General features: G+C 54.9%; 1 protein-coding gene across 3 annotated transcripts in view; it reads left to right on the top strand.

Annotated features, from left to right (window-relative positions):
- Window positions 1-12,712, top strand: part of MGMT (O-6-methylguanine-DNA methyltransferase) — a 235,091-nt gene that overhangs the window by 184,658 nt on the left and 37,721 nt on the right. For all 3 annotated transcript variants that reach the window (XM_079137504.1, XM_079137505.1, XM_079137503.1), the window contains exon 3: window positions 5,196-5,356. In XM_079137504.1, the coding sequence (XP_078993630.1) occupies window positions 5,196-5,356 (161 nt within the window). The remainder of the gene's footprint in view (window positions 1-5,195; window positions 5,357-12,712) is intronic.

Raw genomic sequence — 12,712 nt, 5'->3', positions numbered from 1 at the left:
TGGTAGCCAGGAAGCAAACAGCAAGAGGCAGGGGTCAGGGTCCACTTACCTGCTTCCAGGATGCACCCCCAGAGACCTTCCTCCCTCCCACCAGGCCCATCTCCAAAAGGCTCCACCGCCTGCTAATAGCACCACAGTCTGGAGACCAGGCCTTGAGCACCTGGGCCTTTGGGGACGTTTCACATCCAAACTACGGCAGGTGCCAAAAACAGCCTAGGAAGTCAGCTAGCAAGCTCAGCTTGTGTGAGCAGCGCATTCTCATCCCAAGAGCGTAGGGGGCAGTGGGGACGTCCTTGTTAACGTGAGTGTAAACGTCCTGCTGTTTCATACATGTTTGCCTTTGTCTTCTCCTGCACTGTCAAAAGGCTTGTTCTTGGGGTAAAATCTCCGTGAGGTAGGCGCACATGGTCTTGGGGAGCAGAGCACACTACTCGCTGCTCTGGTCCACGCCAGCACCCTGGCAGCACGTGCTCCGGCCCAGCCAGGCTCGGGTGTGCCTGTCCCTCAGCTCCTGCTCGCCCCCTCTGGCTTTCTGTCTTGACGGCTGCGCTGCAGGCGGCGATTCTTGTTCACAAGCATTGGAGCTTCCATTTTCCCTTTTGGATTCTGACTCCTAAATAACTCTGGAACGTGCTGACAGTAGCACAGACTGTCCCCCGTACGTGGTGGTGTCACCCAAACAGCCGCTGGCCACCGGGCAGTGCCACAGAACAGTCGTGCACATCGCTCGCTCCTGAGCTGCATGAGACAGTCTGTGAAAGGGGAGTTCTCGGCCCACCCTGCCAGCCGCGGGGCCTCCGGAAGGCCGAGTGTCCACCACGCCTTCACCTTCTGCGTTGTCCTCATGGACGGCTACAGGTGCCAAGGAAGGGACCCCTGCGCCAACACCCTCGCCAGGAGGCCCGTGCTCAAACGGAGGCAGAACTCGGTTGGGTTGGCGTGGAGAGTGGAAGGTCTTCATTCCGCCTTCCCTTTTGAAGGAGCGATCTTCACCGTTAGCCAGGAGCAGAGCTGGCTACCTGTCCCCAGTCCTCCCCACGGAAGAAAAGCGGCTGAGCCTCGGCGAGGAGGTGCGATTGCACGCAGGACACGTCCGTCAGACACGAGCAACTCGGCTCGAGCCCTCTAAATTGGAGATGATCGCAGCCCCACCAGGGAGGCCGAGCCAGAGTTCCCCGCACCACGTCTGTGAAGTCACCTCTGCTGCTGTGCACCTCCACAAGCCTCTGAAGTCCAGCGCTCTGTCCTCGCATCCCGAGGCCTCCGTGCTGTCTACGCCACATTCTGGAAGTTGGCGGAAGCAAGGTTTACATGGTCGGTCCAGCCAGGGGAGCATCTCTCATCTAAGGGTGACTGCTGGGCTGCATGCAGCCCCGACACTGGGCTGTTGCTCCCACAAAGAGTTGCACGCCACCTGCGTGCCTCCAGGAAGCCTCCTTTATGCCTTTCTAAGGGACAACCTGCGTCGGCTCCTTGCCAGATTTGGGGGAACTCGGGGCTGTGTAGCTGTTTTCCCTGGGTCACTCTCTGGTGTTATGATTGACATTCCCAAACCATAAGGGAAGAGTGCCGTCCTAAGGAGGGAGTGTTCTGAGTCACAGAAAAGACGGCTGTGAGCCCACAGTTCCGCCAGTCCGGAATGGTCCAGTCTTCCCAGTAGAAACGATAATTGGTGCTGATCAGATGGACCTTCTAAAGAACTCTGGGCTTGTTTGTTTGTGGCCAGTGGGATTTAAGCCACGTGTATTACATTTTTATGTCTTGGAGAAGGAGAGTTCCTTGAGAAATAAGCCTTATTCTTTGCAGCTGATGGACCTTTGAGGCACCCCAAATCTGCATGGTCCCATCTCCCACCCAGCTGCTGTGTTTAAAGTATTGGGTGCATCTGTGACCTGGGAAGGGGTGTGGGTGCCAGGAGTATGTCTTCTCCCCTTGTGTCACACGCACACAGGCCAGTGCTGGACAAGGACTGGTCCCCAGCAAGGCTTCTGTTGGGCATGCTGTCCTGGCCCCTGGGACCCTGGCTGTGTGCTGCCTGGGGAGAGCCTGGGTTTCTGGCTCCACCCGTCAGGGTCATCTCACCTGGACTCGTTCAGTCACCACCCAGCCTCCCACTTCTCTGGGAGTGATGCTGTCCCTCTTGCTTCAGGTTCCGACGGTGCCAGTCTTCAATACAGGTCTCAGTGCCGGGGGAGGGAGGGGGCAAGATGGCTTCCCTGGGTGACCCCTGTGCTCATGGCTAGAGTTTGTGCTGCGGCTTTAGCCTCTCATCCGTGTTTGGGATCAGGGAAAGGCGATTCCTGTCACCCAAGTCAGAAATGCAGTGCACCCTGGCACATGCTCTGGCGCCCAGCAGGGGCAGCGGGCCTTGTCACAGGCAGCAGCCCACACAACTTCACGTGGGCTGTCTATGACCTGAATTACCAGGAGCTTCCACGGAGGACAGCATGCTGTGGTCCTGGCCAGCAGTCGGCATTTCTGAAAAGTCCCTAGAGCGGGCCATGTGCAACCCCAGCCTTGCTGTGAGAGTCTCTGTTCATCATCGTCCCGTGGGTAGAAGCCCAAGGAATCCACCAGTCGTTTAGAGCAAAAGGGCCCCAGTGCCCTGATCTTAGCCTCAGGATTATTCTGTGGGTGACAGGTGACATCCCGGCAGGGGCCCAGGGAGAAGCAACTCCTGAGCTCATGGAGGGGTGTCTGCTCCTGCGATGCTGGTGTCCCCGCTGGGTCCTGACCCAGCACCCATGGGGCTACTGGGGCTGCCATGGTGTTCTCCCAGGCGTTTGCATCTCAGTGCCAGGTGAGGTGCCAGGAAGACTTGGGTATAAGCTTTGAGAGAGCGTGGCCGGGAGCCTGTGATCACCTCAGTGTCGGGGCTCCTTGGTGGGGAAGCCGGAGAAACTCCTCCATCATCAGAGCGGCTGCCAGCAGAACTGTCACGCTGCCGCTCTTCCGGGACGAGCCAGGCGAGGTGGGGGAGAGGGCAGGGCAGGAGAATAAATTTCATTTTATTGTAGAAATGGAAATTTGTGTCGTGGCTTTAAAAATCTGATTTTATGTGTGTGTTTAATGCCATTCATTTTAAATGTAGCCTCATAAATCCTTGCTTCAGAATCAAAGCTGTTTAATTACATTTCACCCATGACTAGTTATCTAATGCCAATAGAGAAAGAGTTAAAAAGGAGAACTACAGAGTAAATCAGAGGTGAGATCTTTAGCACAAGCATAAAAAATCAATTTAAGATGAATTTTACTACTATAAAAATTCTTCACATATCCTTTTAAGAGCGGGAAATGCTGGGAACCTCAGCTCACATTTCAGTTCCCGGGGCGAGGCAGCAAGAAGGCGCCCCGAGTGGGCAGGCCCGGGAGGCTGAGCGCGCTGGGTGCTCAGGGCTCCTCTGCTGAAGGAGTGGGGACTCTGGAGGGGTGGCAGGTGCTGTGGGTGCAGCAGCCCCTGCCCTACAGGGAACGCTGGCTTCCCCGAGGAGCCCCTTCTGTGGTATGTGATAACCTAGCAGACCCCATAGTCCTGAAGAGCAACCAGAGCTCTTGCACCAGAGGTGCCAGAGCCCGGGTGGCTCAGCACAAGGTCTGGAGGCAGGCCCGTCCCTCTGGCGTCCTCTCTTGAGAGTTGCTGCCCAAGGGCATGGCTTCCTGTCTGAGCAGGTGGCGTTGACCCCGGGACGACTGCTGGCTATCATCGGTCTACCCTGGGCTGAGCTCCGACTTGGTCTGGCGAAACCATCCCGCTTGCTGGGTTTACAGCCATCCCTGGGCCTCCGAAAGGCAGAGCACATTGCGTAGTTCTGCAGCTTTCCTTTTAGGCCTCTCCAGGGTGCGCTTGTTTGGTTAGTAGAAACAGAGCAAGAATATTCTGAAATTGAATAGTAATTAAAGCAAGCACAGGGCAGAAGCTCTCCTTTCTGTGGTCAGACAGCTTGCGGGAAAGAAACCAGGCAGTGAGAAGGCAGCGTTTCCACCCAGAAGCCCTCTGAGAGGCCCGTTCTCCGCCTGCAGAGAGATCCCAGCATCCCTTGGGCCTTCCTGGTGCCTGGGCCCGTGAAGGGTTTCCAGGCAGCAGCTCAGACCGAGACAGCAGCCTGTTTGTTCAGGTCCCGGGCTGAACGAGGGCCCTGTGTAGCCTTGCAGCAGCTTGTGAAAGACCTGGATCTCTTCCACCCAGTTGTATGTCAACAGGATTAGCTGCTCTGCGGGGCTGGATTCTCAGGCTTGACTCGTGTCCCTGTCTGTCCCTACGTGGCCTGCAGGAAAGCTGGTGGCTCCTTTCTCCATCGGTGCCCCGGCTCCTTCCTGACCCACCAGTGTTTGCGTGCTTAGACAGCCCTCTCCAGCAGCCGTGTGTGGGAACCCTGTGCGCCTCTCCCCCGAGGCGGTTCATTCTCAAAGACTCAAGGACTTGGTGGAGATGCTAATGACCACAAAGGCCCCAACTCTGACTCCAGCACCAGCCTATCTACAGAAATGTCTTGTCATTGGCCCGCAGGACCCAGTGCCCGAAATGCAGGAAAGCCCCACCATTTCATTGGTGTTCCCCCTCCGCCAGCAGCAGGAGCTGGCACAGCTCTGCAGGGCCTTACCCCCAATGGGAACAGACTCCGTTCCCCTTGTGCCCTTGATCTTGGCCACAGCATCCCCGTGCCGTGAACCCACAGGACCCTGTGAGAGGAGAACACCATGTGCTGACCCCAGTAGAAGCCCGGCATGTCCTTAGGCACAGGTTGGCCATTTAACAGTCCCATATTGAAGGTGTGAATGTTCTAGAAGGAATGCAGAAGTGGCTTCCATTGAGACTTGCGATTCTGAGACAGAAGTGCCGCCACTGTAACGTCTGCGCATCAGCCGGCCCAGCTGGCGGTCACCAAGGGAAGGCTCCCGTGTGAGACCGCGTGCATGGGCACTGCTGCCCTTCTGTGCTGCTGCTTCTGCTGTGAGGTTGTGAGCCTTCGTGACTAGAGGGAAGTCATGTGGCGCTGGTTTGCCTCTGGCTTCGTGCCTGGAGACCCTTGGAACTCATGTGTGGGCCTTCCATGTCCTAAACCAGGAGACAGAGGGTGCATGGTGTGGCCCAGCGTCTCCCTGCCCTCCTGCTGGGCAGTGGGTGGGACGCAGACATTCCCCCAGCCGGACACAGTAGCCCCAGGTTGACTAAGGCCCTGGTGTCCCTTTTGCAGCCCCAAGGAGGCCCCAGCAACCCCTGAGGTTCTCAGCGGCCCAGAGGGAACATCGGAGCCCCTGATGCAGTGCGCAGCCTGGCTGGATGCCTATTTCCACAAGCCCACAGCCATCGAAGGCCTTCCCCTGCCTGCTCTGCACCATCCTGTGTTCCAGAAAGGTTGGTAACTGCGCCTGACTTGTTGACTATCACTGACATCACAGCTCACTTGCTGACCGCACCAACTTGCTGTTTTCACGTTATCTCAGCCCGGGTGGCATGTGGCCAGGCTGGAGGACAAGAGCTTGTGGTCTCCACCCATTCCAAGTGGTTGTGTTAGTTTTGGCACGTGGTCACATAATTCTTGGCAGGGGCCGTGAAAATGATGCATGCAGATCGACTCTCGCTGGCTGAAAGGTTGAAACGGGAACACATCTGAATGGCAGTGAGTTTTCAATAAGCTTATTGTTCACTTCAACTACTTGCCTGCCAGCCGCCTGAAAATGAGACTCATACGCGGGCAGTTAGCCACTTCCGCACACTCACGTGGTGACAGTACATCAGAGTGGCAGCTACCTTGTCTCTTCTCAGATAAACTTTGAATTTAATTCCTCAAACTTAGCATGTTAGATGTGTTCTCAAGCAGTGAATTGAGAACTTGTTGCTTCAGTGCAGTGTGCTTCATAAAGACACGTAGTCTGCAGCAGCCTGAAAATGTCTTGCCAGACATTTCTTTAAAAGCTTTTGTTGGGTCTGCTCAGCCCAGAAGTTAATTATAGCAGCTAACATTCTAGACACATACTGAGAATTTATTTTGGATAGTGATTTTTATGAATAATCATTGCAGTGTAAACGAATATCTATTCAAATGTCTACGTGAGGATATATACATATCCTTAAGGATAAAAACTACCCTGAGATTTTAGATATGGAGATCTTAAAGCAATCTTGAATTTCAAAGTGGTGCTAAGTACAATTAGAGGTATTCTAATTGCTGTGTGATTTTTCGGCACCAATAGACTTGAAATTGGTGTTGAGTGTCCAGGGAAGCAGGTATGGAAGAAGTTCCTGAGTTTGGGCTGATCCCAGGTTCGCTGACATGATCAGGCAGGGGAGTGGATAAAGCAGTGAGCATGTTTGTACAAAATGAACTGAAGCTGCATCTGTAATGCTTGGGGTTCCTCATTGTCTGTATCACGCAGAACTACCTCCAGTTTTTTCTCAGAGCTTCAGAATTTCTAAAAGTGAGTCTCTGGGAAGATGGGGCGGCTCCACAGGAATGTGCACATCCAGAGACCCTCCACCGTCCCCCATGAGGCACTGAGAGAAGGGCGTGGCCCGGCCCCTTGCCACATCCTGTCTGCTCTGCCCCACCTCCCATCCAGCACCTTGAGTTGGGGACTGAATTGACGGTAAGGGTGGCCTGGCATGTTGAGCACACCCACCCACCCTGGGGTGGGCTAGGGTTGCTGCTGTGTAGCGCAGGGAAGTGAGAGATGGATTTGGCTCTTAGAGGAGGACTTGGGAGCCTCAAAGCAAGACACTCGGGTGCACTGTCACCACTGGTAATTGTCCTGCCAGGAGCACTGCAGAGCTAGTAGGTGGACTTTCCTTCCCTTAAGTCTAGCAAGTAAGACAGCCGAGGTCTGAGGTCTCAGAACAGAATCTTGTCTTACAAAGCAGGTGGGAAAGTATCTGTCTCATCTCATGGGGGGACAAGCCTGTGAAATCCTAAACTTCATCTAAGGTTTGTTGTGTAACTCAGAAATATAGAGGCTAAAGTTGCAAGAAATCGCTAGTTTTCCATGAACCAGACAGTGATACTGGCACAGAGTGGGACCCTACTGGCCCCTTCCCACCAGCGTCCAGGAAGTAGTGCCATGTCAGACCTGGAGACGGAACCCAGTCGGCCACTGACAAGGACCTAGGCCAGAGGTGAATGACCAGAGAGCCCCAACTTCCTCTGAGCCCCAGAAGAGCACTGAGCCTGCTCACCCGCTCTGATGCCCCACGGTGGTGCTAGCTGACCACAATCTGGGGACCTGTCTCTAGGACTCCTCAGACACATCCCAGCTTCAGGAGGCCACGCCTGCCTCTCCTGCTGGCTCTGGAGACCATCCCAGGCCCACACACTGTGTCCTATGCAACAAGTTATGGTGGGTCTTGGTGACCAGGAAGTCCCACAGTGGCACCGGAGAGGGTAGAGTCACCCACTGCCCGAGCCCTGCGGAGCTGGCAGGCACCTCTCGCTGGCGTGAGCTTCGTTCCTGCACAGTGTGTGGTCAGCAGGCCCTGAGTACCCTTCTTTCTCTCAGAGCCCTAGGGACTGTGAAGCGGGTTCAGACCAGGGTGTTTAGCTCACAGCGTCCCCTGCACCAGGACCACCTTGAGAGTGGTTGCTGCTGAGGCTGAAACTCCGCACATTTCTGTATGTGAAGCCTGGTGTGTTTTTCCCCCTTTTAATTTAGTGCAGTCATTCACTCCTACTCAGGGACCCGGTATGCAGATTTTCCAGTTTCAAGAAGGGGAGCTGGTGGTTGGTGGTGGTGGCACAGGATTGCCCATGCGTACCCCCACCCGCTACCCCTCCTGTCCGGCCTCGGTGCAGGTTGCTCTGCAGCAGCTTGCATCTGTTAACACCAGTGAAGGAGGGAAAGTCCTGGGACACCTCAGTCCCCTGGACGCTATGGGCTCACGGAAATTGATCCTCTTTGCAGACTGCAAGGAATGGGTTCATTTTAATTTGAGAAATGTCTTCTGGACTGTTCCATTTCCTGTGCCTGTTTTGAATGTGTTTAACACATTTTGTATATTTTTTTAATCATATCTTACATTTAGACCAGTTCTATCCATTTCAAAAAGCAGTTTGTAACCGAGCCCGCCTTGAGTTCCTGCACATTTGTCTTCTCTTGCTAAAGCCCTGACTTGCAGGCCTCCCTCAGCTCTGTGCCAGGCTCACGTCCTCCTTACACCCCCACACCTGTTCTGCTGTGGGTACTCTTCTGTCCCCAGGACTGCCTTTCCTTTCCAGGATCCCTCCAAGACATGAGTATGCTGCTCTTGATTTGTTTTTAAGGCTAGCCACAAAAATAGAAAGTTGAGCCACATAAAATTGTTGTTTTTGTGATCAAAACTTAGCCAATATCGGACATTTCATTGGGGTCAACCTACTGTTTTGGAGAATTTCTAAAGTTTGATTAGTTGCAGGTCAACTCTGTGGTTGTTTCTATGTGAAGGGACAACAGACCCCCCTTCCCAACCAGGAGTCTGCAGGGCCTGGCCGTGTCCCACATCAGGTAGGTGGGCTGCTCCCAAGAAAGAGGGTATGGCTCCTGAAGGAGTCCTGGTGTCCTGTTGCAGGAGTGAGGGCCCAGGCATCCAGGGTAGGGCCATGCTCTAGTGGACCCAGCCGGCACCCTGACTTTCTCGCAGGTGACTCGCAATGACCCGGTTCTGAGTTTTCCTTTTAAAGTGATGGGGTGTTCCCTTTTTAATGAAATACTTAACACTTGCTCAGTTCCTTCACTGCTGCTATTGGCTTGCAACTGTGAAACCCAGTGGCACAGAGCAGAGAGCCTGTGCTTCCCAACCTGACTGCAAGTGAGCCTGGTGACTGACACAGCGGGGGGGCGGGGGGGGCACTCTGGGGCACCCTCAGCATGGAGTGTGTCTCCGCAGAACCCCTCGCTTCAGGAGGGCCCACAGAAAGCCTGCCCGAGTTAGGGGAAAGGCCTTTCAGGGGTGAACTAACTCCCCCCCGAGTCCTGGAAGACTGCCCCCTGCTTGGCCTCCAGTGGGGCAGAGGACGGGCAGACATCTCCCTGGCCTTAACCAGAGCAACCCTTCAAAGCTCCACCTTGCAGAGCCGAGCACGGGCTGCGCCCCAGCCACCCGCTGCTCGCCTGCAGCCCTCACATTGGGGCTGTCACTCACGGGAGGGGAAGTGTGGCCCTCACGACCCCACCTGTGCCAGGTAGTCTCTCAAGCCTCCCCTGACACCGGGGCTGTCGTGTTCCCACAGCGAGCCGTGTGGGTCGGTCCACCTGTGTGTCTGCACTGGCGCCCTGGCTGCCAGGGGCGTTTACTCTGGAGCCTCCTGCAGGTCCTCAGCAGAGGGCAGGCTTCACACTTTCAGGCACTTTGCTATTTACAACCTGAACTTTGAACGCACACACACACAGCGGTGTGAAGGGATGATCAGTAAGAGGGTGCATCTCAGGATCTGCTGGAGACCATCACCTCACTCTGTTCTCCCATGTCTGGAACAAGGGCAGAGCGATGTGGCTGACTTGCCGGGATTCTACCTGGTGGGGCCGGAAGGTTCGTAAGCCTCCTTCCAGGCACGTGTTGATCAGAACAAGCTAACAACACTGCACTTGAATCAAGTGGGAAAGAAACAGCTGGTGGAAATGTACTTCTGTCAACTCCGAGCTGCCGTGCCCCTTTCCGGGGACAGCAGATGTGGAAATCTGGCCTGCTGAGGCCAAAGCCTGGAAAGGTGAGGATAAAAAGACCCCGTCCAAAGCCCACAGGCTAGACCATCAGGCGTGTCCATTAGCAATGGAGGCCATAGGCAAGAGCAGCCATCGTCTTGGAGAAGAGAGCCCAGCACATTTCTGGGCAGGATGGCAACGATGAGGTGGAAGGTTAAGGACGGCAGTGGGCAGGAATGAGTGGATGCATCCACAGCAGGGGTGGAGTGAGCCCTGGGGGTGACTGAGGTGGACGGTGGCCATCTTCATCAGGGACGTTCACTGACACCCTGTTCCAAGGAGCAGATCCCCTGGGGCCGGAAGACCAGGGCCTCCGCACTGCACCCCACCTCAGAGCTGCATGGCAGAGCTTGCTGCTTCCTGTGGGTACAGGCCTCCCTCCCTGAGAGCCAGCCCTGGGAGGTCTGCTTCCCAGGGCAAGAGGCTCCTTGCGTGGTTCTAGTCCCTTTCCTGGCTCACTGCCCAGTTTGCACTTGAATGTCCCCATCATTTCCAGCCCCTGAGCAGGACGAGGAGGTTAGATGTTTCCAAAGGCAGCACCCTAAGGTGGAGGACTCTCCAGTCCTGGGGCTCCCAGCCTGAGCAGGAAGCCCCACTTCCCCAGGAGCGCCCCGCAGGTCCCCAGGGGCTGGCGGCTCTCCTGGTTTGCCCTGGCCCTGTGCACACAGGACTGCCTCCACAGATTGCCTGGCCTGGCCAGCTCAGGGATGACCGATGTCCGTCCTTGCCCTTCACCTTGACCGAGTGGCTACCGCTTAGCACACGGGTGAGCTTCACGGGCCCAACGTCCCGAGGCTCAGATCAGGTCCAGCCTGCCCTTGGTGTTCTCGGCGTGGACTCCTGCCTGGCAGTGATCACAGAGCTTGTTCCTTCTTTGTCCCAGCAACCTCGGACTGGGAGAGTTCTTAAAGGTACAAGTGTGATTGGCTCGAGCAAATGGCCTCAAATGTGGTTGTTTCCTTGGCCCTCCATGGGGCAGGAGGCAGGTGTCAGAATGCTCTGGAAACCTTGTTCATAACTTTATGCTGACAAATTTCCATTCGCACCCCTCCCTGAGACACACAGAAATCTCAGGGGAGGCACACACACCCCATTTTGAGAGTCATTGCTCTAAAGGAACTTACTAAGCAGAGTGCAGGGCTGGGAAGCAGCACAGAGGCAGAGCCCCGGCCTGGCCCACACAAGCCCTGGTGCCATCCCCACACGCAGGGTCTCAGATGCTTTTGCTGACGCTTCCCAGACTTCCCCATTCTTACCGCTGGTTTCCTTTGAAACCTGTATCTGTGCACCGGTGAAGCGCTTTGCTTTTGCATTGCCAGCTAAGAAAGTGTGCTGGGCATGTGTCCGTGTGTCTGTCTGACCCGGGAGTTTGCCCTTAACCAGGTGAGAGGGTCAAGAACCTGCGCATGGGCCCCTTTTTGACTTGGGAAGAGGGAGTCAAATGTGCTTCAGGTGAACAACTCCACCACCAAGCGCCTGGCCGGGGACCCTGGTAGAGTCTCAGCAGAATTGCCAGAGGCGTGCAGATGGTTTTGGCCAACATACACCGCTACTTAAGTTGGCCAGGGAAGCGATGCTAGGGATTTTTCTGGAGGACTGAGTGACAGAAGTGGCCTGCAGGGACAGAGCTTGCTTTGGTTGCGGGATAAGGGCTAACCCTATTTGCGGTCAACCCAGCCATGGGTCAGCTGATGGTCTAAATACACTTGCACTTGTCTGGGGAGATCACAGTGAAACACCCCCCTCTGTCCTGTGGAAGGGACTAGTGGCTCAGGGGTCTTCCAGAGGTGTCTATAACGGAACCATGGCCTGCTAAACCCCAAGGAATCCACATTGTCCCTGTGCAAAGAGCCCTCCGCCTAACTGGACTTTACCCAGGCTCTAGGGAGCACGTTACCTGAGAGCTTCCTCCTGCACCGGGAGGCAGGTGGTCCGAGCCCTGTGACCCCGGGTTGTATGAGTCGGGAAAGGGAACTTGAGAACGGGTCGCACCATGTGGCTGAACCACACGTGAAGCAAGCCTGACAGTGGCCAAGAGGACCGTGTGAAGCAGCGACGTTCAGACCCTATTGGAGGTGAGCGGGTCCCTGATAGCAGTAAGCTCCTGACTATCGTGTATGCTGCTTTTATGAGAAAACACATTAAAATGTGACTTAATGTGTAACCAAGTAATCAAACAGCAAGCCTGTGAAATCCACTGCCAAATGAGTGACCCTCCTCACTCAGGCCGGCGCAGCAAGAGGCCGCCGCAGCGTCCGTCCGACCCGGGCTTGGGCTGCGGCTCCCTCACAGGACAGCCAGTCCTCGGGCCGCTGCCGCGAGGAAGGGGCTGACGCACCACTCACTTCAGTGAGCTGGGGTGTGAAAGGGGCTCTGAAAATCAGGGAATCTCTATCAAGTCCACATTTTAAAGTAAAGAGCAGACTTTCAGCTTGGATGTGCTTTTTAAATTTTCACTCACATCATAATCATTAGCTAAGTAAGTACCACTCTCAAAGGAAATGTTTCCGTTGATTTAGTTTGTTGTCACTAAGTGTTGTACGTTCATCTTACAGGTAACGTCAATGCTTTTTGAAATCATCCTAGCAATAACAGAATCATCTCATACCTGTGTACACAGAGAAAATACTTCACTAAGATGTGCCTAGAAATTAGGACTATGAGATCAGCATGTTAATTATTGGTGTCAAATTGATGGTAGTAATGCCAGAAAACTGGATGGTAGGAGCCAGAAGTAGTAACTATTAAACACGTGATTCAGCACGTGACTTTGCCAGCCACCCCTGCGCTCAGACGGGAGCGTAGCCCTTACGAGCTTCAGCCCCAAAGGTTGTGTCTTGTGCAGCAGAATGAAAAGTCAGATGTGTACATAGAGAAAAATGGTCCCTTTCTCTCGGAGGCCTGTGGCCACCATTGTAGCTGACGGGCTGCCAGGAGGCGGGGAAATCTCCAGGAGGTGGACCTCCTGGCCACTCAGCAGGACCTGTCCCAGCCCCTGTTATTTTTACACCGTACGGCAAATGACTTCTGCAGAAGAAAACTG

The sequence above is a fragment of the Sciurus vulgaris genome (genome assembly GCF_902686455.1).
Source record: "Sciurus vulgaris genome assembly, chromosome: 4".
Lineage (NCBI taxonomy): Eukaryota > Metazoa > Chordata > Mammalia > Rodentia > Sciuridae > Sciurus > Sciurus vulgaris.
This window is presented reverse-complemented; position numbering and strand designations above follow the sequence as displayed.